Source organism: Hevea brasiliensis, chromosome 13 (genome assembly GCF_030052815.1).
Source record: "Hevea brasiliensis isolate MT/VB/25A 57/8 chromosome 13, ASM3005281v1, whole genome shotgun sequence".
Classification (NCBI taxonomy): domain Eukaryota; kingdom Viridiplantae; phylum Streptophyta; class Magnoliopsida; order Malpighiales; family Euphorbiaceae; genus Hevea; species Hevea brasiliensis.
In genome coordinates this window covers 71,375,659-71,402,355 of record NC_079505.1, presented here as the reverse complement: position 1 = coordinate 71,402,355, position 26,697 = coordinate 71,375,659, and the positions used below count along the sequence as shown (strand labels likewise).

Genomic DNA, 26,697 nt, shown 5'->3' with positions numbered 1-26,697 from the left:
AAAATTACTTAAAATTTGTTTGTGGTACATGTTCCTCTATACAAAGAGAGGCATAGTTTGCTGCTTCTTCTCATCCTAAAACAACGAGTCTTATCTCTGATACATATACTTGTTCAAAGAGTAGTTTTTTTTTTCTAAGTGCCTCAATTCTCAAAGAATGGCAATGGCAAGCAACTCACTTCTCCCAGTCCCAGCTGCTGCTTCAAGGAGAAGGTATGCTCCATTGCTTTATTCACAATTGTGTTTTAAATATCATATTATAAATTTAATAAGTATAATATTAGTTCTTTAATTTATTATTAACTAATTATTTAAAAAACGTTGCAGATTGGATGGTAAAGTGGCGCTGATCACAGAAGGGGCTACAAGCATTGGCCAATGCATAGCCTGAAGCTTTTGCAAACATGGCGCCAAAGTGATAATCGCTGACATCCAAGATGACTTGGGTAGGTCAGTTTCTGAAGACCTTGGAGCTGATAAAGCCGTGTTTGTGCACTGTGATGTAACCATAGAATCTGACGTTGAAAAGGCAGTAGACACTGCAATCTCCACCTTTGGAAAGCTCGACATAATGGTGAACAATGCAGCCGTCGGCGATCCACGCAAACCCAGCATCGTCGACAATGACTTGGCCGATTTTGAGCTAGTGGTGAAGGTTAACTTGATAGGGGTTTTCCTAGGAACCAAACATGCTGCTCGATCGATGATTCCTGCTCGCCAAGGAAGTATAATTACATTGGGCAGCGTATGTTCTAGTGTTGGAGGTGTTGCATCTCACGCATACACCAGCACAAAGCATGCTATTGTGGGTCTAGCGAAGAATGCAGCAGCGGAGCTTGGGCAGTTTGGAATTCGAATGAATTGCTTGTCACCTTACTTCATTGAAACACCATTGGCAATGAACTTCTTCAAGATGGAAGATGTAATAACTGGAATTTTAAAATATAAATTTTATATTTTTATGTAGTATCTAAATATTATTTTAATATTATTTAACTAATTTATAATTTTTATAAAACTTTTATTTATATATTTTTAATGTTATTTCTAAACATATTTTGTAAAATTATTTAATAATCCAATTTCAATTGAAATGATTAGTTTTAAATATTAATATTAAATCAATAAACAAAATATATTATTGCATTATTATTAACCTTGATTTTAAGATTTTTGAGAATGGTGAAGTTAGAGGGAGTTTTGAGAGACAGGATGTGGATATACAAGCCAATATCCACTCCGGCTCCACATGTTGTTCCAGCAGTTGTTAAAGGACCTAACAATGCTACACAACATAATGATGAAACACATCCTGAAGAAGCTAACCCACAAACAGCTAAGAAGGTAAACCACAAGAAATGCCATTAAGAAGATCTCAAAGAGAAAGGAGATTGGCAATTGGTGATGATTACGTGGTTTACTTGCAAGAGTCAGATTTTCACATAGGAATTAATAAAGATCCAGTTTTCTTTTCACAAGCTATAGAAAGTAACGAGCCTGATAAGTGGTTAGATGCCATGAAAGATGAGTTAAAATCTATGGAACAAAACAAAGTATGGGATCTCGTCGAATTGCCTAAAGGATCTAAATGAGTTGGGTGTAAATGGGTCTTTAAGACCAAGCGTGACTCAAATGGCAAAATCGAACGATATAAAGCAAGACTTGTTGCCAAGGGTTATACTGAGAAGGATAGTGTTAACTATAAAGAAACATTTTTACCAATCTCAAAGAAAGACTCGTTAAGAATTATCATGGCATTGGTGGCTCATTATGACTTAGAGTTGCACCAAATGGATATGAAAACAGCCTTTCTAAATGGAGAACTTGAAGAGAAAGTTTATATGGACTAACCTAAAGGTTTCTCAGTTGAAGGAAAAGGCCATATGGTTTGTAAACTTAAGAAATCAATATATGGACTTAAGTAAGCTTCCCGCCAATGGTATATTAAGTTTAATGATACCATAAAGTCTTTTGATTTTAAGGAAAACGTCATTGATCGATGTATATATCAAAAGATCAGTGAGAGTAAATTTATTTTCTTAATTCTGTATGTTGATGATATCTTGCTTGCCACAAATGATTTGGGCATATTACGTGAGACTAAAGATTTTCTCTCAATGAATTTTGAAATGAAAGAGATGGGAGAGGCATCCTTTGTGATTGGAATAGAAATATTTCGTAATAGATCACAATGACTGTTGAGATTGTCTCAGAAAGCCTATATTGATAGAATTCTATAGAGATTTAATATGCATAAATGTTTAGCAGGAATTGTTCTCATACAAAAAGGGGACAAATTCAGTATTAATCAATGTCCAAAGAAGTGAAATGTAAAGAAATAGAATCAATTCATTATGCTTTAGTTGTGGGCAGTTTGATGTATGCTAAAACATGCACAAGACCCAACATTAGCTTTGCCATTGGAATGCTTGGTAGATATTTAAGCAATCCTGGAATCCATCACTGGAAAGCTGCAAAGAAAGTTTTACGATACCTGCAAGGAACTAAGGATCACATGCTCACTTATAGGATATCTAATCATTTAAAAGTGGTTGGATACTCAAATTCAGATTTTGCTGGATGTGTTGATAGTAGAAAGTCTACTTTTGGCTACTTGTTCCTATTAGTTGAAAGGGCAGTATCATGGAAAAGTGCCAAATAGTCTATTATTGCTTCATCCACTATGGAAGCAAAATTTGTGGCATGTTTTGAAGCCACAATTCATGCGTTATGGATGCGAAACTTTATCTCAAGACTTGGGGTAGTCGACACCATTAGCAAGCCACTGAGAATTTATTGTGATAATGCCACAGCAGTATTTTTCTCCAAGAATGACAAATAATCGAAGGGTGCCAAACATATGGAATTAAAGTATTTTGCCGTTAAGGAGGAAGTTCAGAAACGAAGAGTGTCTATTAAGCACATTAATACTGATCTCATGATTGCAGATCCATTGACTAAAGGTTTACAACCAAAGACATTTAAAGAACATGTGCTTAGAATGGGTCTTGGTTGTATTAATTAATGATGTATTGGCTTTGACACTCTGAGCTCATTGATGTGTTTTTGATATACATTAATGTATTTCCTATTTCTCATTATTGTGTACATATAATATTTTGAGTGAATGATAATAGGAAAAGTCCTTTGAGATATTATTGTATACCATGATGTGATAAACATATATCTATTATGTACCTACTATGGTAAGTTGCTAGTATTGTGGTATATGGAAGAAAGTATGTAATTAAATAATGTATAACCGTCATAACCCATACATAGTAATTTATTATAGGAAGGTAATTATAAATTACATTATGGAAAGGATTTGTTTATTTTATGAGTGCCTAATGTTTATGTTATTAAAGTTTATATCACTTAATTATTGTGCCAAGTGGAAGAATGTAAGATTTTGTCTGATAATTAATATTACTATATGGGCCAAAATAAATTCCTTTAATGTGGCCCAATATTAATTGATATTTACTTTAATTAATACAAATCCAAATTGTATAATGATTACTTTAATTGAAGTAAATCATAATTCTAATTGTATAAGGATACTTGATGGACGTACCAGATTAAGTCTTGGATATATATAAGCTGGTCCTCTCTCTACTCATAAGGTCACGCACATTCTCTTTCATAAAGTCAGAGATAATAGAATCATCTCAAGAAAGTCTTCCATCGCTAAATTCTAATGTGTGAATTAAGAAGGGTCAAGAGGGAGAAATCAGTTTATTAAATTAAAGGGTCTCTCTCAATTATTCGCATAGCTCAATTAAACTTCGCATCAGGTACGCTTTCTAGATCTGTGAGAATTTATTTATTCAAGATCCATTATTAGGGTGATGGTTGAATCTTACGTTTATGATTCACATTATGTTTGTGATTGTTATGATCTATTAAGAATTATTTTACAGCTTTTGCAAACATGGGGCCAAAGTGATAATCGCTGACATCCAAGATGACTTGGGTAGGTCAGTTTCTGAAGACCTTGGAGCTGATAAAGCCGTGTTTGTGCACTATGATGTAACCATAGAATCTGACGTTGAAAAGGTAGTAGACACGAAAATCCCCACCTCTAGAAAGCTCGACATAATGGTGAACAATGCAGCCGTCGGCGATCCAAGCAAACCCAACATCGTCGACAATGAATTGGCCGATTTTGAGTGAGTGGTGAAGGTCAAATTGATAGGGGTTTTCCTAAGAACTAAACATGCAGCTCGATCGATGATTCTTGCTCACCAAGGAAGTATAATTACATTGGGCAGCGTATGTTCTAGTGTTGGAGGTGTTGCATCTCACGCATACACCAACACAAAGCATGCTATTATGGGTCTAGCGAAGAATGCAGCAATGGAGCTTGGGCAGTTTGGAATTCGAGTGAATTGCTTGTCACCTTACTTCATTGAAACACCATTGGCAATGAACTTCTTCAAGATGGAAGATGTAATAACTGGATTTTTAAAATATAAATTTTATATTTTTATGTAGCATCTAAATATTATTTTAATATTATTTAACTAATTTATAATTTTTATAAAACTTTTATTTATATATTTTTAATGTTATTTCTAAACATATTTTGTAAAATTATTTAATAATCCAATTTCAATTGAAATGATTAGTTTTAAATATTAATATTAAATCAATTAACAAAATATATTATTGCATTATTGTTAACCTTGATTTTAAGATTTGATTAATTGTTATTAATTTGATTATTATTAGTATTATTATTATTATTATTATTATTATTATTATTATTGTTGTTGTTGTTGTTGTTGTTGTTGTTGTTGTTATCATTATTTTATTTTCTTTATTAGTTAATTATACACATATTTGTATTTTGGGACCCAATTGAAGAGAATTTTGGACTTATTTGAATATACCCAAAAAGTTCAAAAATTGAAAGTGTAATTAAAAGTTAAAAAAAAAAACTAAAAAATGCACAAAACCCCCTCCTTTTCTCTCTCCCTCACTTTCCCTCTCTCGTTTTCCCTTCTGACTAACCAGCAGTAGCACCGGCGAGGCACTGGCGGATTCCTCCACACCCGATTGACCACTAGACAACCGTGGCTCACGACAACAGGCGGTAGAGAGAGGGAGAAGAGAGAGAGGAGAGAGAGTATTTCTCCAACCAAAATCTGGCCATTCCGACTAGTGCTCGGTGACACCATCAGTTCCAATTGATTCCCCTCCACCTGGGGAAGCTTTTTCAACCAGCCTCACCACCGGCAACCACCAAATTCATGCAAAACCAAGAGAGAGAAAACATAGCCTTTGCTACTTTCTGAATAGATTCTTACCAATCTGACAGTTGGATCAGAAATCTTAGATCACCGTTGAACTCAGAGCTTTCAAGATGAGACTAACCCTGCTCCGATTGGACACCGTTTGAAAAAGGCGATGATCAAACGGTCCAAATCGCTTAGTGATATTTTTGACCTTTTTCGATGCCTGTAAATTAAATATAGTTATATGATAATTATTAATAATTTATGGGATTCGTTTAGGTGCGATCAGATCAACGATAGCTCACTGACACTTGGAACTGAGTTTTTGGCTCGGTCTGGGTGTCCAGCAGGCTATCCCAGAAAAGGGTCGTGTTTACAGTCTTTTTCACTATTTTCATACATTTTGAATGCGTTCTAGGTAGCAGAATTTTATAAAGGTAGTCCCTAACTCAAATTGTATAGTTTATTCTTTGATTAAGTTAGCTGGTTAAATCTTTAAAATATTCCTAGCTTAGAAATATTTAGTAAAATGATTTTAATTAATACATGAACAATGTGGAGGACCTTTAGAAATATTTTCATATTTTTGAAGTGTTAAAAATAAATATTTGGACTGCAGAGGAGTTAGAGACCTGAGCTGGAGTTTGAAGGATTGGACTTAGATTAGGATCCTTGTAGGCTTCGGATAGGCATTATAATTATTATTGTGAACCTGAGGCCCTGTGTGTTGTTGATATTGTGTTTTCTTGTATGGGGGTTAAGTCCAGTTATAGGAGAGACTCTGCCGAAATTTCGACAAGACCTTAGAAAATTATTCATGTTTCTTTGATTAAATTAATTAATTAATTCTGTTAGTAAATTTGATAGAGGTCAATGTGCCTGTCTAGGTAATCGATGCCGATTAGCCTTTCTTCTTCTTCTAGCTTGACCAGCTGTAATTTCAATATTAATTATATATCTAGTCTGTGAGTTGAATATTGATTATTTTTGTAATTTCAATATTAATTATATATTTAACATGCTTATGCATTTTTATAAATAATTAATTATGCACATAAATAGTTAATATTTTAGAAAAATTTTGGATGTTGTATATTTAATTATTATTATTATTATTATTATTATTATTATTATTATTATTTATTTGTGATTACAGCCCTAAGGATAATTTAGAGCTCTCTTTGTGTGTTGGTGTTAGTTTGGTGCGGATATGGATATGGGTAGGACGGTAGTTACGGTTGGAGCTTGACTCACTAGAACCCAATCCTTATATGGATAAGTCGGGGTGAGTACGACTTTAAGTTAATCTCGCTGACCCCCGCACTTGGATTATTAAGTGAAAGTCCAGCTTGAGTTGACATCGCTGGCAGGTATTGTATTAAGAGAGCTGTGTAGGGGATCAACTCTCATATATGTATTGATGTAATACACTGGGAGTGTGAGTAACACCAAATTAACTTCTTGTGCGAATATTGGATGAATTATTGTTATATGTGATGAATGTGCATTTCATAGTATGATTGTACTAGTTTTAGATAGTTATAGAAATTGCACTTATAATCAATATCTAAACTCTCTGAGTCAAACGTTCATTTCTGTTCAAATATTTTTCCCAAGTTGCAGGAGGAGAAAGTTTATTTCTTCGAGTCTAACCTGCATTTTCCTCCACAGGTTGTGCTTCTTAGTTCAATAGTTTACTGTGTCTATTTATTTATTTATTTAATAACTAGAGCTTCGTTGCGACATTTGTTTGTGTATATATTGTATTAAGTAATGAAGAAATTTATGATATTAAATAGTTTGTACATGATGAGTATCAGGGTTGAGCTTGGCTCCCCCTATTTTAATTTCCTGATAAAAATCGGATTGAATTGGCCCAAAATAAATTTACAACATTTTATTTTATTTTTGTTCACATGTTGGGCCTTGATTTTAGTCCTGGTTATGGCTTTGGGAATAATGAGACTTACTATGGGTCTCAGAGGCTTTATACTGGCCTAGGTCCTAGTGCCGATCTAGTCCGTGGAATCGAGTTGTGATAGAAGAGGATGGAAGGAGTAGTGGCTTATATTCAAATCTTAAAGGGTTAAACTCACACAGGAAGTGTAGCAGAAGCAGCCATTTATTTAGCCATTGATAAGTCAAAGTACATGAGTGGTCATAATTTAGCATTAGATGGACATTTTACCACCATTAATCCTGCTTTTGGCTTGTTTCAAGGTCTGCATAGACCAAATAATATGTGCAGGGTTCGCTAGAAATCAATGCTGTCTCCTGCAATTGTTGTTTGTTTAATAAAAATGATGACCGTAATATAATGTTTGAGCAGAAACAGTTCAAGAATATTCATAAAGGTTAATGTTTGAAGTCTTCTAATAATCTACACTATAAGCATTTATTCGCTTTGGTAATATGCTCAAGTGTTATATTATGAGCATAATGTTTCTTAGGAAATTATGACAAATAACCTTGTGGTTTGAGTTTTTTTTCAACTAGAGTACTGTAGTTTGATTTACGACAAAAAGAATCCCGTGATCTTCTGCCATTAACAAAGTTCATCTTTTTCTCTAACGCCATCCATTAATGCTTAATGTGGAATTAAATATTGAATTAAGAAAATATCTTTTAATTATAAATACGAGCCCCACCTGAAATATAATTTAAAAATAAAAATTTTCTTTCCGTTTTCTCCAGCATTTCGTAGAGACCAAACAAAGTAATCCAACCAACCAAAGTCCAATTGCTAGGGCCACCTGAAATGCTATAAGGAGTTGAACACAACTCATTAAAATTGTCATCATCATATGCAAATGAAACTTCTTTAATACTGCTCTCTTATCATAAATGGGTTGTTAGGATCATGATAAGATGAGGTGAGCAAAGTAGAAATGATGCCTCTACAAGTGAAAGAAGAAGCCATTGGAATTGTAAAGAAAAGAAATGGAACAATTAAGTTTGAGAGATTCACAGAGAAGGAACATTATTGTAGGGAAATCGCCGAGAAGATGTTCCAAATTACAAGAATCTAGGAAACATTAGAGTCAAAGAAGCCAAACATTTCTCAGAATCATCATTGATATAATAATATACAGATTTTTTGGCACGTCGAAACTTTCCAGCACAGCACAGCTTACACACAAAACAATGAACATCACAACACCAAAAATCACGAGAAAAGTAAAAATAAGAAGTTAAATGTGGTAGAAAGTGTTGATTAGTTGAACTAAACCTACAAATGAATATATTTTGCTAATGAAATCACTTTACATTACATGGCCAAAGCTATGTCTCTATTTTGAGGAGAGAATTGAGAGATGTACTATTGAATCGTTGAGCAAGGCCTCGGATCACAAGGACAATAACATCTCGCATATGCCTGGAATGGACCATTAGATCTACTTCATTTTCACTGTCCACTACAATCCTAAGCCGATGTTGGTCGTTCCGGAAAAGTTCAACCTGGCACAATATTGACTATCAGATTTTATGTACTGTTGAGAGCATGGGGAAAGCAAAATAAAAGCATGATGCTACAATCCCCAAGATTGTGAAGAACTTCTTGCATGGTTACCAGAAACAAATTTAGTGAACCAGGAAAACTTCCGGGATTAAATAGAAGTGTCTGAAGTTCAGCCAGGAACTTACATGAAAGGGAGGAGCATAACTTCCACGAATTTCAGTGGTAGGAAAAGAAGTCTTGGAGCCCGGCTTTACTACCTTGACTCTTTTCCTATTAACTTCAAGAATTCTTCTCTCAAGACTCCCCTCTCCCGGAACCTGTATATTAAATGATAACAATAAGCTATTTCGTTTTATTAATATTCCAAAAATTAAACATATAAAATTGCAAATGTATAGAGAGAGAGAGAGAGGCAACCTTTTTGGGAGAACGGTCCTTGTCACATAATGCCTGTTTACAAAGACTTGGTTAAAAGCATGAAACAATTTATAAAAAAAAAAAAAAAAATTTCTCATACGATAGAGGGAGAGAAGTACTGAAATAGAAAAGAAAATTGATTTTTCCCCACTATGTTTCAGAGGTTTTTGTTAGCTAATAAAGGAAAGGAAAAGAAATGTGAGGCTAAGCAATTTCTCGTGTTTGGAAGTTGTAAGGGATAGTAAAGGATTTAAAGCATTGAGGTAAAATAGTGATATTTGAAAAATATTTTTAATGTTAGAGGGAGGGATAACTTTTATTTACTCATTTTTAAAGGGAAAACAAAGTGGAAATTGAAGGAATAACTAGTAAGTCCATATCCTTTTTGAAGGGAAAACCGCGTAGTGTTTGAAGGGATAACTGATCACTCGTTATCATTTCTTTTCCAACCTCATTAAATTCCCAAACAAAGGATGAGTATCCCCTGATATTTTCCTTTTCCATCCCTTCCTGAGACATCCTAACAAAGTGAATGAATTTTTTTTTTTTTGGTAGTTGGAAAATTTTTACAGTGGATAGGGGCAGTCAGGATTTGAATCCCATATTATATCAACTAACATCTTTTATAGTTCTATTAAAGCATAGCTTGGAGTGATCAACATAACATCCTAAATCTAGATTTCCCAGCTTTTCCTTCCTTTCTTTTTCATCATGCAAAATATCATTCCTTGTAAAGTAGCACTAAATAAGCAAAATAATGATAGAATAAACAAAGATACATGCACACAAATATAAGAATAAAAAAGATCGGAAAATCCTAGAATGAATCATAGGCCTTTTTAACAAAAATGAAATAATAGTTAGGACATCCACATGCTCGTTTGTCTTTGTTCCTATAACCTCACAAGAACTTTTTTTTTTAGAAAAAAAAAAAAAGAACGATAAACAGAAAAAGATAAAAATAAATATAACTCAAGATAGTAATCAAAGCATACACACCTCAAACTTCACAGATCCAAGTTCAAGCTTCTGCTTCACTTCTTTAAGAACATCAGGCTCTGCAAGTTAATCATGCCAAAATAAACAAAAGTTGAACTTAAGAGATTATACCCATCAGCAAAAATGAGAGAAGGGAAACCAAAGTAGAGAAGCTAACATAGTTACAAAGTATGAAACATACAGCTTTAATTGGTCCTCAGAAAAATCAAGGTAACTCCGATAAAACATTGTTTGGTCACATGTGGACTCAACGTGCAAGTTTCATCTCTTTTTCCATATACTTTATCCTCATTCCAGCATTTTCTTTTTTTTCCATTATCATACCAATAAGAATAAAAAATATTGTAGGATTTTCAAATAATCTGCTCATATGTTTAGATCTGGCGTTTAATATCGTAGGAAAACAACATGTAAACTAAAAGGATATCTCTAATGAATGTCCTTAGGACAACGGTTGCAGAGTGGTTAAACTGTTTTGACTGCTAGCATTTTATAGATTTAATCACCATGATAAGATTTTATTACGATGGAAAGAGAATTATAATTAAATGTGAGTTGTTTACAATAAAATCTTATCAGGTGAATAAAATCCCATGACAATGAAAAAAAAAAAAACTCTAATAATTGCTTAATAACCAGTACCCTAAGGGCATTTGTTAGAAAAACCCAAACTAAAATTATTTAATGTTATTTTATGCCTAAGAGAGAAATATCTATGATACGTACAGAAATACAAGGAAAGCCCTTGAAAGCAGTATTCATTTTATCTTCAATTCCATTGCTTATAAAAGTCATACAAAGTGTGAACAAATACAAATATAGACAACCTTGCCTGTTTTTTTTTTCTTTAATTTTTCTTTGATTAGAATTTTTAAAAACTAAAAGCTGCAAATATCGGTTTCACAAATGCATAGATGCATGTGGATGGTACTATAAGGTGGAGGTCATTGGTAATGCAAGAATCGGGGAAATTATTCACATGACAAGAAAAAGGTTCACATCCAGTTGCTCTAGTGAAGCACCACGGAGAATTTTATGTGAAAAATAATTAATAAGCTATTGAACAACAGAAGAAATGGTACAAACAAGTAGGATAATTGATTTTTCTTACCAACAGCAATTGGCTCTGTGGATGCAGATACAGGCTGTCCTTCAACACCATCCTCTCTAACAGGAGTATAAATAGCCACCAACCTGTATCCCACATCATCAACATTAGCTTCATACATCCTTCCTGTCTCTCCTGCAATGCCAATTCACCTTTTTGGAATCAAATATTGAAAAAAGATAGAAAAGAAGGATCATAGAGCAGTCTCTTTAATTAAGCAACCTGTTGAAATTCAAAATAAATGTACTAACATTAACTCTTCGCATTTTATTTATAGGATAAAAGCTTGGAAGATCAGGTTTGCTATTCAAGATTTCAAAAGTGCTAATGAAGATTATTCCCCCAAAGTCTAAAGAAACGCTGAACGTTTGATTTTGACTAATCATAAGCTGTTTACATATGCTAGGCACGCCAAAAGCTAATTATTAATATATAAACCCCATAGGATATAAGGCAATTCTTTCATCTTAAGATAGGAAACAACCCCTACACCAGTTCGAACAATTCAATTTTTAAAGGGGCAAAAGCAATCTTCTCCTTTTAGAACCATCTACCGAATAACCATCAACCAATTTAAGAATTACTGTGCCTATAAGATCAGTAGGAAAATATTCTTCCTACAATTTAACTCTACTGTCATCAACTAAATAGAAACCCATGAATTCAAGCCCAAAATGTGACCATATAAGAGAATAACATTCCCTTCAACAGCCATAATACCTCATAAAACACCCACAAAGATAAATCACAAATCCAATCACATATTTGAGAGATGGGCATACATGTGCCTGGTTGATAAAAGGAATCGGAGAATCTGATAGTAGATATGAAATTCTGCATAAGATTAATATTAAAAATGAAACTTCAACAAAAATTGTCATTGCATTATTTTCAAAACTATCAGAAACTATAATTTTCAAGGCATGACATTTAGAAATTCACTGTTGAGTTGAAGATTGTGGGACTCCATGTGAATTTCTAAATGTCACGCATTAAAAATTATAGTTTCTGATAGTTTTGAAAATAATACAATGACAATTTTTGTTGAAGTTTCATTTTTAATATTAATCTTATGCAGAATTTCATATCTACTATCAGATTCTCCAATTCCTTTTATCAACCAGGCACATGTATGCCCATCTCTCAAATGTGTGATTGGATTTGTGATTTATCTTTGCGAGTGTTTAACGAGGTGCTATGGCTGTTGAAGGGAATGTTATTCTCTTGATATGGTCACATTTTTGGCTTGAATTCATGGGTTTCTATTTAGTTGATGACAGTAGAGTTAAATTGTAGGAAGAATATTTTCCTACTGATCTTATAGGCACAGTAATTCTTAAATTGGTTGATGGTTATTCGGTAGATGGTTCTAAAAGGAGAAGATTGCTTTTGCCCCTTTAAAAATTGAATTGTTCGTACTTGTGTAAGGGTTGTTTCCTATCTTAAGATGAAAGAATTGCCTTATATCTTCATTTGCCACAATCTTCATTTGCCAAATTTGATTCATGATATCAACGAATACTCCTTCAGAAATTATATTTGCACAATTGCATCCTTTTTATTGTAAACAGAAGATTAACAAAATAAGCATTTTGAAATTTTTATAGAAAATAACTTGAGTTGTTTCCAGTCTTCATAATTCAAAGTTCAAACAATGTCAATTTACAACAATGGAAACCATTGCTAACTATACTGCTGTCATTGCCTTTTCATATGAAATATGCAGTTACCACATTAATGAAAATGAAAGGACAAAAAAGAATATTTGTCAGCAAACATAATCAAGTTAAGGAGGCTTTTATTTCACAGTGCAGTGGTAGGGATATCAATTTCTGACATGTAAAAGAACAATTAAAAATGTAATTTAACATACCTGGTATGGAAATCAGATCAGGACTACCAACCATTGATCTAAGCCATTGTATTCTACTTTTGCCCTCCTTTCCTCCACTATAAATGCCTCGAACAGCATATAAGTTTGTGTGAAAACCCCTCCCTTCAATCTCCACTTTATCTATACGAGGAATCCCTAAAGATAAAATGATTATTAATTACTAAAATATGGAACAGGTTTATAAAAGGCATGTACTTCCCAATACAATTAAGAACTAATAATACTATTAAGCATCTGGTATTCAGAAAACAAGCATAACAGCAGCAGTAGTTGAGAAATCAAGTCAACTTATAGAGGAAAAGAAAAATGCCAAAATACCTCAAACAATAAAGATAGTTTTAAACCCCCAAATAGTATCAAATTTACATGTCACTCAAATAATCCATGAAGAGAACCTGGCTACCAGCAACAAGAAGGAAAAAAACAAAATCAAACGGAAAAGCAAAAAAAGCACTTGCCAGTAAAATCTTTCCACTGGCATGGATGATTCATAGAGTTAAAACGATTTTATTTTAAGTAGAAAAAACAGAGATACAAAATATCATTGATATAACACTTATAGAAATTATGACAATGAAATATGGAAGAATAAAAATGCATGCTTGCAAAATTTGAGGTTTCTACTCAATTTGGAAATAGACACAATAGCTAGCCAAATCTCAAGAAACTACATCAAGAGTAATGAAGACAAGCACTTTTGAAAAATCTAGAATATTTCCAATAGAAATAACTAAAAGCTGGACATTCAAATTTAGCTCATTTAACAGTAGTACAAAATTCTAAATCAAATCAATGGTGAGCTAAAGATAATTGTCCAATTAATTGAGGAAAGGATAGTTCTCAATTCAACTTGTTGCATGTAATAGAAGACCTGGCAATACAGCAGCAGTCTCGGCATATGCTGGCTCACTTGACCTTCCAAACACATCAGTCACAATGCATTCACATCTCAAGCATCTACCAATGTCCTCTAGTCGCACCTTGTAAGAGCAGGAATGCTGTGAAGGTAGAGGCTCAAAGGAATCTCTGTCCCCTACTACTGATGAACAGAACCTGCAGCACCATTGAGTGAAACATAAAGGGGGAATTAAAATGGCAGTTGCTAAAGAAACTATGAAAGAACATCTTAGAGGCAAGATAGATTTGAAATTTTCAGGTAAAACATGTTTAAAAATGGAACCAGTCATCTAATGGTTATGCATCTCATTACCAATTTTCCTGGAGGACCTGGAGGCAATTCTATTCTTAATAATTTCAAGATATGTGTATAAATATCAACTTGGCACCCCACCAAAATGGCTTAGAGGTTTGCATCACTTCATAAGCCCTTTCATTTTTCATGCTTGGCCGATGTGGGACTTGTTCCCATCCTTCACATTCCAAAACTCTCCCTCAAGTGCAATTGGGCTGGACCTGTTGAGACCCGATTGTCACTTGGCATTACATGGGATGGCCTATCTAGTTGGATCTAGCATCTTCTGACTCTATCCGTTAGGAACTAGCACACTAGGCTAACCGATGGATTCACCTGAGTCTAGCTCGATTAGCTCAAGTCAAATGCCAGGCTTGCTGCAGCCCAACCCATCATGCTTTCGAGTCCTAGAACTACTGTCATTGGATCTCATCACTTTGATATCATGTTTGAGTTCGTGGGCTTGGGAAGTGGAGCACAACACGAGCCAACCTGCTAAAGGAATTGGGCTAAACTGGGCACACCTCCACCAAAATGGCCTAAGACATTTTCGTTTGGTTTGGTTTGCATAACTTTATAAAGCCCTTTGGTTTTTCATGTTTGGCTGATGTGGGATATGTTCCTGTCCCTCACATTCCAACACATGTGTGTGTGTGTGTTAGATAAAAATTTTCCTCATAAGTTGAAAAGATACAAAGTAACTGTTATTAATAAATCATCTAACTTAAACAACGCATTAGATCAAGAGAATCAGGCTTTCACCATTGATATTTGACATCCTTCTTGTACTTGCTCCAAACTAACTGTTGCATTGCACTCTTTGGTATTACTTCAACAGCAGTGAGTACATCACCTTCTATCCCCTTTCCAGTCAAAGCAAGCATTTCCACTATAGGAAGCTCTGTAAAAAAAAAAAAAAAAAAAAGGGAAGCAATATTAAGTTCAATATAAATAACACCCCTTAGCTTAATTACTTAGCACAAGTTAGAGATAACATTTACATAATATTCAGTAATTTAGTTCATGTCGTGTGAACCTTTAAATGGATCTAGAGAATGTAAAGCAAAGAAGAATAAGCGAAGAAAGGCTAATGGAGAAAATGATTAAAACTGTAGAATTAGAGAAGAAAAGAAGGAATAGGGTTAGAAGCAATTATCTTGATTAGTCCCTTAAGCTCTAGGGTGCATTTATATACACTTTGAATATAGATCAAATCGGTAATACAATCAACTCCCACAATCACAACATCATAATCACATCGTTCACACAAATTCACAAGCTATCATTCTATTAAGCCTCGCATCAGCTAGGTATTGGGCAAAAGTGCTTCTCCTATGAATTGAGCAATCCTCTCCCACACGGTGCCTTTTAGGATAGAGTTAGGTCCAGTACATTTGATCAATATGGTATCAAAGCTGACCCGAGTCTCGATGTTTGGTCACCCACATATGTTCAATCCTGCAAATTTCATGCCCCAAATGTACAGTCCTGGGCATGAGAGGTTGTGTTAAATTCCACATCGGCTGGGTATTGGGTAAAAGTGCTTATATGACTCGAGCAATTCTCCCTCCCATGGTGCCTTTTAGGGTGGACTTCAATCCGGTCCATTTTATCAACATGGCATCAAAGCCAAACACTGTCTCAATGTTGGGCTATCTATAGATATTCAGTCATAAACTTCACACTCCAGTTGTTCAGTCCTGAGCATGAGAAGGTATCTTAAGTCTCACATCGGCTAGGTATCAGTGTTGTCAAGCGGCACCCAGGCAAGGCAAAATCTAGGCTCTATCTAGGTGCCCAGGCAAGGCCCAGGCGAGAAATTAATTTTTAAAAAAAATTGAGAAAGAGAAGACGAAGACGATGATGATATGGTGGATGTTGAAGAAGATGATGGCTTGAGAATTGGGATTTTAAATTTGCATTACATAACGAATGAAAATGAACAATGCATCTAGAATTTTAAATTATATTATATGCTTTATAGTTTTTTCTTTAACAATTTGTGTTATTAGAGGAATGGTTTTAATCTTGAAGCTTAAAACATATAATATATTATGCAATATGACATTTGGCAATTTATTGATTGTGTAACATGACTTTTTCACATTGTATATTTACTTGTTTATTATTTTAAAATTAATTAGCACCTCACTTTGCTCGGGCGAGTGCCTTGCACAATGGAGGACCTTCTTGCCTTAAGGGCGCCTGGAGCTTTTGACAAAACTACTAGGGATTGTGAAAAAGTGCTACTAATACGATTTAGGTAATCCTTCCCTCACTAAGTGCCTTTTGGGGTGGAGTGGAGTTAGGCCCAGTCCATTTTATCAATATATTGTAACAAAAGCCATGCACACTTTTATTAACTGAGGTGGAGATAGGCACTATGATAACACTTTCTTATAGATGACCACTAAAAATCATGCTCAGTAAACCAAAACACCTTGGTGGTAAGAATTAATCATCATGAGGCCACCAAATTAAAATTTATGCACCATTCTTGCAAACAAATATTATATTTTTGTCAAGTATAAGCAATTTAGTGAAGTCATATGAGTTATAAAGTGGAACTTGAGAAAGCAAAGCATAGGAAAAAGGAATAAGACCACCAATAAGGAAAATGACCAAAAAATGCATATTTTTATTTCCACTTGCCAACAAAGGAGCGCTAAAAATCATTCTCACCAAATTTAAACTATCGCTGAGAGATCATTATTGTGATAGAGGACCAACTTAAAACGCATGTCACTCTTGAAAGGCTTTAGCTTCTAGACCTACCTTTTGATCAGCTGGTTGCTTATCAAAGACAAGGTAAGCCCAAAGGACAAATGCAAGAGAAAGGGAACATGAAAAGATTAGCAAGACAACAGCTTCTATTTGATTTATTGACTGACTAGTAAATTTTGAATAAACAAACCTAGCCATTCTCCAATCTTCTACCCGAGTCCAGTCATACCATGAGAATATAAAATGTTGGATTTAGTTTAGAACAACATATTAAAACTTGTCATGCTCAGAGCAGCTGAAATGATTCAACTTCACACAAAATTTTCATCTTTAATTTTCTCTTCACAAATCCAAGATGACAATTTCATGTGAAATTTGCATCACTAGATCAACATGCATACATGAACACGTGTTAGGTAGCATATGAATCACAACCAATAAGTTTAGCTAGTTTAAAAATGTATAATCAACGACTTAAGGTATAATATTTGAACAAATTGAAGTTAAAATCACATTGCCACACTATTTCCTCAAGCAATTACTTACCTGGGAGAATTATGTCAGTTGACTCAGACAATTTGAGTTCTCCCACAACTGAATCTGAACGAACTGGTGTGTACCTATGAGAAATAGTTGAACATGCATCCAAGTACAGCTACTTAGGCTTTATAAATAAAATAATAATCATGAGTTTCAAATATGAAACCTGAACAAATTGTTTACCACTTCCATAAAATAAAAAAAATTAAAAAAAAAAAACTAGTTTAAAATGCTTTTAACATGATAGTAAAGGAGTGCAAACAGCTACCCAAACAACAAGCGGCAATTGTAATCCAAATCCGTGACTGCGTAAGTTATAGAGTTAGCACCGTTAATAAGACTGATAGTACCGTCACTAGTTTCTCTATACCAGCTGAATAGGCTTGCCCCCTCATACCCACCAAAGTATATTCCCTCTCCAGAATAAACACCAGAATGCAACTCTTTCACTTGAACAAAAGAAACAACCGGAAGAGCTGCAAGATTTTTCACATCAAACATGTTAAAGAAAGAAATTTGAGTTGGCATAATAACTAAAAAGTGAAATTTCTTGGTGTGTAGAGCTGCAACATTGGTTCACATAAAACATGTTAAAGATAGAAATTTGAGTTGGCATAATAACTAAAAAGTGAAATTTCTTGGTGTTACTTGGATCAGTAGTCAATTGGTAAAGCAAATAAATGAAACAAATTGTATTTGATTGATCAATTATACCCTGGTTCAAAAAGAAGGGCTAAAATACAGTACACCAATTCAGGTTCACAGACTTCCAAATACACTAAAATTATGAGGGCCCAGATGAAATTTTAGAGGAAAAGGTCTATCGGCAACCTGATTGGAGTTCAGTGACATGTTAGTTAAGCCTTTTTAAAAGGTAAGTCCTCATATCAACCATTAAAAGGGCGTCAAGGATATTTATTGTGAATAACTCTCCCATTGCTTTTCTTCAGAAAGGCTATTAACATAACTCAAAGCCTTGAACTTCGAATTACGAACAAGTAATTAAATTGTCAAAAAAATTATGAAAGTAGAAGGAAAAAAGGAAAAAAAAAACACATTATACCTGGGTTAACTGGAGAGTTGGAGATTGCAACTAACGGTTTTCCACATTTTCCATCTGCACGAGTGGGCAGCCAATATAAGGCCAAGTAAGAACCCACATCTTCAAGGGATGGAGTGTATGTACTGCCACAGAATCACATATCCTCAGGAGATCAGTGTAAAAATGGAGAGACATATTCTAAAATATCATACCCCAGAACTTACAATGTTTTGCTACATATGAGAACATCCTCACAGTCATTACTTATATCCATCAATGCAGAACCATGTAACTTATCTTTTGTTCTGTACCAAATATACTCTCCAACACCTTCCCGTCCACCAAAGTACGTCTTTTGTGGGATCACTTCCTTGTCCTCAAAACAATTGGTAATCACAAGTTCCAACCCCACAGGATCCGCTGTTTAAAAATAAAATGGAAAAGGACACAAGCATGAAGGAATAGCAATATTATAGAGCAAACATATTATTAGACAAGATGAATTATATAAAACAATAAAATATGCAAAAGATTCACTTGCTTTAAGAACAAAAAGATCAATGGGGAAATATGAAAAAATAAACAAGATCAATGATAAATTAATATCCATCAAGATAGTTTGACTCTTGATGGAAAATATAAAAGCAGGAACTTCCATCCCAGTAAATATCTGCCACTGCAAGAAACAGGAACTAAATGTTAAAAGTTCCATCCAAATCCAATATCATTTGCAAAAACTGGCTACGTAGCACAATATTGCCAACAAATTAACCTGATGTAAATTATTGGCTTATTTCCTAAACAGTAGGAACAACTGGTTAAGTAACAAGGTAACAGAGGTTGTGCCCAAGACTTCTTGGATTAATCCATTATAAAACTGCCCCCAACTCAAAACTCCTCAATGTCTCTGCATCTTCCAAAGCAGCATTGTGGCACTAATTTTGATTTGCGAATCAATAATAATTATATAAGCATAATACTTCTAGACACAATTACATTACTAATCAAACAAGACAAAAGTGCAAGTAATCCAATTAAATATATTGAAAGATACGATTCTTGCCTCATAGAGTCCCGAAGTCGAAAAGAATATCATCAATGGCAACTCTCAATGAACTCATGAATATGATCAAGTATTAGAATGTAAAACATAATGAATAGTTGTGTTCTACACAAATGTACATTGAATTATGGAATACAACCCACCTGGTGCAATCACATGGGATTTTATGCTCCTAGGATTTCCTGTCACACCATCCTTGCGCATTGGAGTATAAACAAGTTCAATGCATTTTCCAACATCCTCTAAAGTCAAATCCAGAAACTCTACAAATAATACAACCAAATAAATCCACTAATTCCAAAAGAACTTGAGCAGAAGAATATACCATATATAACTAAAAAAACTTACCATTAGCGCTTAGTTTGTCCCTAACGCCATCACTTCTCACTCTAAACCATTCATGGAAACAATTTCCTCTCTCCCTAAATCACAAAGAATGACGTCAATATCAAGAGTATGTTAAAACAAACAGGGCCATAAGTTTCAAAATATCTCAAAGATTGTGCAACGTCTCACCCTCCACTGTAAGAAGCAACAAAGCTTAGACGTTGTCCTTCCATCATTGACCCTAGAAACTCTAAGGACTGACAAGTTGGAGGGCCTGTAACAAAATAAGATTTTCAATACAGCATTAGCACCATATGTCATTAACAAATTTACATAACATGATTTTCACTGACAATCATTTGAGAGAGAGAGAGAGAGAGAGAGAGAATTATGGGAAATCAACTTTATACCAGGTATGATAGGTCCAATTTGTTCAGAAACAACAATAGGACCACGAGCCCAATCACTTCTGACAGGCTCACATGAGACCGAAATAAAGAATCCAATATCATCAATTGAAAGCTCGTATGACATAGCAGTAGCATCACGAATTTCACTTTGAGTGCCATCTGAACTAGTCTGCATGGCAAAACTTCAGTTAATCAAAATATATAGAGGCACATTATTAGCACTAACACATGGAAAGAAGGGGGAGGGGGGAGAGAGAATTATAATTATAGACAAAAAATCTGTTTGGCATTGCTATTGGAGTTACTGTTAAGAAAAGCACTTTCTTAAATATATTATTTAGAGAGTATTAAAAATAAATTTAAAATTAAATTTGATAAATTTTAGTCATAATAACACTAAAATAACAAAACAGCTTTTTTCAACACCATCTAAAGTGGTTTTTTTTTTTTTTTCTAAAAAGTGCTTTTTGACCACTAAACCACAATGCCAAATAGGCATAAAGCAGACATTTATAAAAATTTGTTTTCTTAAGCATTAATTAGCCAACAAGTGATGTTACTACTCCATGATTGGCAATATCACATTCAAATTGCTTAGACCAAGCTTTAAGTTCACATGAAATTTAAAGTACCCGAAACCAACGGAAAACTGAATCTCCTTCTTCACCTCCCCAATACTTCTTGTTCACACTTAATTGAGTTCCTTCAACAGCAATTCCAATTATTTGTAGAGAGAGCAACCTCGGACTTCCTAATCATCATACAGCACTTGGCATGAGAAATGAATTCATTATCCCCTTGTTTGGAAACTAGAATTTTACAATAATTCAATTCAATTGATTTCTTTTTGGTTTCTTATGTTTAGAATGAAAGAATTAAATTCTTTTTAACTTTAAAAATTAAAAAAAATATATATATATTTTAAAGAAATAGAAATCAAACATGATTGCGTGAGAATTCAATTGAATTCTTGTATTGCAAATGATTTATTCCAAAGGAAGCCTATTTAATAGATATAAAACTGTTAGAGGACATATATCCATGACAACAAAATTAAATATTAAAACTATGAGTACATTCGAATTTGAGTACTAATTTACTTGAAATTCATCATCACAAGTTGAAAGCACAAATTTAGCTAGCGGCAATAGTCTGCTTTAAAAATGAAAAATTAAAAAAATTAAAAAAAAAAAAGACTCCAATATCAAATTAGGTGAGCATTAATGTATGAATAATCAAATGCGCAAAAAAAACTTTTGGCACCTAAATTATTTGGAGTTTTGTACTTTTGAAATATAAGAACTAAGAACTGCAGGTCCACATTACACATTACATAAATGGATCTTGAACCATGGGTATTGACAATGCATCAAACAATCTTTTTGCCTTTTATGTCCAATCATCTCCTGTTAAATGTATATTTTGCAGGGGTATGCAGTTAATAGCACTAGAACAATGTTTCTACTTTTTAGTTAGCAGAAAGTTTGCCTGTTAAGATTTGGCAACTACACTCAGTAAACATAAAGGAGAATTTATATGCCTCTGACACATCAACCTCGAGTGAGAAGATATGGATCAAATTCAAATTATTGCTTAATGATGCTTCACAACCAGTGAATTTCCAAAGTAAATGATGTTACTGTCGAATTACTGATAGTCTTTTGCTAAAACAAACCAACTTTAGATCCACCAGAATTTTATCCTTGGACTTGCAGAATCATATATCTAATACTTTGTCTCCACATAAAAAAGGGTGACCCAGTGCACGAAGCATCCCACACTTGTGGGCACTAGGCTCTAGGGAGGGTTGATGTATGCAGCCTTACCCCTGCTTTGCAGAGAGGCTATTTTTCTATTTTGTCTCTACAAAAACATTAAAAATAAATAAATAAATAATTACCAAAGCTTGAGAGTAAAAAAAAATTTACCAGGTCGAACCCGTTCCTGTCCCATGCAAGTCCTTGGCTCACCTACAATCCCATCATCACGCACAGGGACACATTGGAAGGATATGAATTTACCAATTGCATCTCTGGTAATACGATATTGAAGAACTCCTGAACCCTCAGGTATCAAAGTACCAGAGTCTGTTTCAGCCTGAAATTTTTGGACATTTGAGTCAATTTACATATTGTCCAAATAATAAGCAATGGACATAGTAAATTTTCTGTTTTAAAGTACAAGGAAGAGAACATGCTATACAAACATTTAACTAGATATAGAGGGGAAAAAAGTAAATAAAAATTTAGATTACAAGAATGATCATAAAAAGCATGTTAGAGAGGCAAGGCTTTAGAGTGGAAAAATGTAATGATTAATTTTTGATATAGGATTAACAAAATATGGTATTAATGTTATCTCTATTTGAGCCTATGTACCAGAGTTAACAATGTAATACAAAGAATTATAACCTCCTCCTATGAAGTAGGTCAATTGACTAAATCGCATTTGCTCTTTCTTCTTTAATTACATTTTGTTCTTTAATATTTTAAAATGGATCATACACGACAAAAGAAAAGAAAAACAAAGGTGATCTTCAACAGCTCAACAGCACCTTGGCAACGTGGCCCGTAAGCTAAATAAGAAGGCTATAGTCGCTGGCTTTAGAAAAGCCTTATATAACCTAGAACTTTTGTATTTCTATGAGAACAATGAGAACCACATGACATGTGATAAATTGAAGGCTAACAGTTGCCCCGAAATGTTGATGCAGTGCGAAGCACAAAAGTAAAACACACACAACATGTGTATTGAGAGAAAAACCTCGGCTGGAAATTTTATTCATCAAAAACTAAACTCAAATACATGGAATTATGGGATATTTATCAAGGCTTTAATCTCCTAATCCTAATAGGGAAATAGATCTACTATTTTGGAATTCAAGATAAACTAAAATATAATAGGAAATCAAGATAAAATAGGAAAAAATAAATCCTAGATGAAGTAGGAAACTTAATTAACTATTGTAATTGAAATAGGAAAGCAAAATAAAATAATTTGGCAGCTAAAACTCTCCCAAGACAAGTTGGATCATGTTAGGACTGCTGAAAATACACTTGGAAACGTGGTTGGGCTGCTGAAATAGAATTCCCACTGCTGTCAAGAGAGAAACACGCCCTGAGTGTGTTTCCTCCTGCCTGAATTTTCATGCCCTGTGGAATACATCCCAGGTGTGTTCTGAGCTGCTGGAACACGCCAGGGATGTGTTCTTGGTTGTTTGGAAGTCCAAGCCCAGTGTCAAATGTATTACAAATAACCAATTATTTAAGGGCTGTAGAACCAACTCTACAAAAAACACAACCAATTTCTGAATGCTTGTTGATTTGCTAAATCAGCAATAGCTCATTCCAATATCTATTCTAAGGCACTTCACGTAGGCACCTTAACTCACACAAAGGCACCAAAACTCACTACAAAATGAAGAGACCCTAATACAACTGAGAAAATTAAGCAAATCCTAGTATAACATGAAAACATTAATTTTCCTATCAGGAAAAAAAAATTAAAAAAAATATTGCAAGGAAACCAAAATAACATGATCAATAGTAAAGAAAAATAAATTTAAATATCTTTTTCTCCCTGTCTACGTCACTGAGCAAAACTGCACTTGCATTGCTAGCATGACTGCATCAGGTAAATGCTTGCTTATATTGGTCTTCTAATCACTAGGTTACTTGTCAGGATTTTATGACACCGATGAAAAAAATCCTGAGGTCACAAGAACCATTTTTTTTGTGCAATCAAGTGATTAAATTTCAAATAAAGTGAAAACTGGATAACATGAGAGAAGAATATGTCACATTGGTTTTACAGGAATGATAAACGAGAGCTATACAAGAATACCTTCATTGACCAAATTACAGAAAGTGAATCTACTTAATCTCTCTCCCTCTTACTAGCATTAAAAGTACATCATAACAAATTTGTCAAAACAATTATGTCAGTTTAGCTCAATAAGACCTTCACATCTAGTTGTCACAGGCAATGCTAGTATCAATGTTGTGAGGTGAAGAGAACAACACATAGAATATTTAAGAGAAACAAACCTAACATAATGTGAAAATTAAAGCTTTAAATGATGCACTTTTAATTGCTATAATATGTACAGCATGGATTAGCTTGGAGTCGATACCTCGTGAAGATACCAATTATACACACTTTTTCCCTCATGACCCCCTATATAGCCATATGATGCGGTCAACATGCCTCCTTCAGCATAATCCCCAGTAATAGACAAAAAATTTAGGCTTGGGGGAAGCGCTGAGAAAAAAAAATGGGAAGGTATGAATTAGGAGTCTAAACCCCATTAAAACAAACTATAAGAAGAAACTTTTCCTTATATTCAGTCAAAACTCCAAAGTCAAGCTATATAACAAGGCAAAAGAAAAGGTTTACTTACTTTCAACTGCTCTTTCAGATACAGCATATACCGGTTCACCAGATTCGCCATCTGGAGTCATAGGTGTATATTTCGCAACAATGTAATAGCCAACTGCTCCTAAAGGGATGCGAAATGCCTAAAGAAAGGTGAAAGCTTAACTAAGAATTAGCATTGAGTATGCAAAGAAAAGTCAAACACTGATTCACGAATTGCATGTGAATATTAAACATAAAAACATAGCCTACCTTCGCAATTTTGGAAGCACTCACTGCTTCAAGACCATTCTCACTGTCCAATGCTGAAGAACTTGTTTGAAACCACTGAACTCTGCTAGAACCTTCAGTTCCCCCCGTAACAGTACCAGTTACAGTAACCTTGTTGTTTTCCCTTATATCACCAATTATCTTAACATTTGTTACTTTTGGAGGTGCTGGAATTTGAGCAGAAAACAAAACCATCATTTCAGATGGAACTAGAATTTAATAACTATTATGCAACATAATGAAACCACAATGATATAGCAAAGTTACTCAAACAATAAAACAGCCTAATAACATCACCATAATAGACGATAGTAAATGCAATTCAAAGATAATTCATTTGGTAATTTCAGCATCAAGAATTGCATGAAAGAAAGCATTGGCTAAAAATATTTATCAAAAATGCTGGGCAAAGAAAGAAAGAACAAAAATTGTACACAAGAATAACATTGCAGTTTGACAAAAATAAGAATTCCAAGACAGATGTGTGGAAATAAAAAGATGAACTGAACAAGGAATGAAAGCATTTGTATCACGGTGAAAGTGGCACCCAATGAGATAAAGTTTAGAAGAAAGATTGAGATGATTCGGAAATACACATTATGGAATGTAAAATACAACTGTACAGAAGATTGAGCATGTTGCTATTGCAGGTGAAAAGGAAAGCCCAGGATAGGGCCAAGCTGTCGTGAGTTGCTCAAGGCTCGACTCGATAAAAGCTCAGCTCGGCTCATTTTCTAAATGAGCTGAGCTCGAGTTCATTTTTTAGACTTATATTTAATAAATGAGCCAAGCTCAATCTTATTGAGATTCGGCTCATTGAATAGGCTCACAAGCTGGCTCGTTGAATAGGCTCATGAGCTAACTCATTTACAAGTTCATTTATATTAATTATTGCATTTAATAATGTTGTAATATATTAATTTTTTTATAGTTATTCCATAAACTAATATATTAATAACTATTATTTAAAATTATGATATAATTAAGCTTTATAAAATATAGTTATTTATAATTTAAATTTAAATTTTTCCGTGAAACTAAAGTTATGTTTTATATGATAAATAGAGTTAAGAATATTAACAGATAAATATTGTTTTCAATTTTCAATATATATTTAAATTATAAGAACACATTTAAATCATCTTATTTATATAAAATTTGAATAAAAATATTTATCATATTTATATAAAAATATTTAATCATAAAATTTCACATGATATAAATTTATATTTATTATATACTTGTAGTATTAAATATAACTAAAAAAGTTATTTCACCTAATTAAAACTAATAAACTTATAATTACATATGAACAAATTAACTAATATATTAGGCGTATAAAATAATAAATTTTAATTGAAAATTAATTAGAAGCATTTTATCCATATTTTATTAAGTTACTAAATAAATCAAAAATATATAGTTTTGATGGTGGTGGATTTGAAGCTTGAACCTTTAAAATTTTCTCTTTCTTTCTCTCTCTGAATCTTTAAACTCTCTCTGTGTGTGAACATTGAACCTTTAAAACTATCTCTCTCTCCCCCTATCTATCTAAACCTTGAACTTTTAAAACTCTCTCTCTCTCTCTCTCTCTCTCCCCTTTCTAAACCTTAAACCTTTAAAATTAACTCTCTCTC

The 26,697-nt window shown here is 33.7% G+C and overlaps 1 protein-coding gene and 2 pseudogenes across 2 annotated transcripts in view; 2 read left to right on the top strand and 1 right to left on the bottom strand.

The window, feature by feature from the left end:
* The first annotated feature begins 163 nt into the window (after positions 1-163).
* On the top strand, positions 164-2,662 carry LOC131169014 (secoisolariciresinol dehydrogenase-like; annotated as a pseudogene).
* A 198-nt stretch (positions 2,663-2,860) lies between these two features.
* LOC131172193 (secoisolariciresinol dehydrogenase-like) lies at positions 2,861-7,592 on the top strand (annotated as a pseudogene).
* Positions 7,593-8,286: 694 nt separating this feature from the next.
* LOC110644944 (187-kDa microtubule-associated protein AIR9) overlaps positions 8,287-26,697 on the bottom strand; it is a 31,135-nt gene continuing 12,724 nt past the window's right edge. For both annotated transcript variants that reach the window (XM_021797922.2, XM_058132198.1), the window contains exons 18-38: positions 25,043-25,227; positions 24,816-24,933; positions 24,549-24,676; positions 22,345-22,513; positions 21,049-21,167; positions 20,417-20,585; positions 20,196-20,280; positions 20,028-20,101; positions 19,823-19,942; positions 18,841-19,036; positions 18,638-18,759; positions 17,843-18,050; positions 17,581-17,654; positions 15,073-15,211; positions 13,990-14,171; positions 13,098-13,253; positions 11,228-11,359; positions 10,117-10,175; positions 9,118-9,150; positions 8,886-9,017; positions 8,287-8,699 (exon numbers count right to left, since the gene is read on the bottom strand). In XM_021797922.2, coding sequence (XP_021653614.2) covers positions 8,523-8,699; positions 8,886-9,017; positions 9,118-9,150; positions 10,117-10,175; positions 11,228-11,359; positions 13,098-13,253; positions 13,990-14,171; positions 15,073-15,211; positions 17,581-17,654; positions 17,843-18,050; positions 18,638-18,759; positions 18,841-19,036; positions 19,823-19,942; positions 20,028-20,101; positions 20,196-20,280; positions 20,417-20,585; positions 21,049-21,167; positions 22,345-22,513; positions 24,549-24,676; positions 24,816-24,933; positions 25,043-25,227 — 2,777 coding nt within the window. In that variant the 3' untranslated portion in view covers positions 8,287-8,522. The remainder of the gene's footprint in view (positions 8,700-8,885; positions 9,018-9,117; positions 9,151-10,116; positions 10,176-11,227; positions 11,360-13,097; positions 13,254-13,989; positions 14,172-15,072; positions 15,212-17,580; positions 17,655-17,842; positions 18,051-18,637; positions 18,760-18,840; positions 19,037-19,822; positions 19,943-20,027; positions 20,102-20,195; positions 20,281-20,416; positions 20,586-21,048; positions 21,168-22,344; positions 22,514-24,548; positions 24,677-24,815; positions 24,934-25,042; positions 25,228-26,697) is intronic.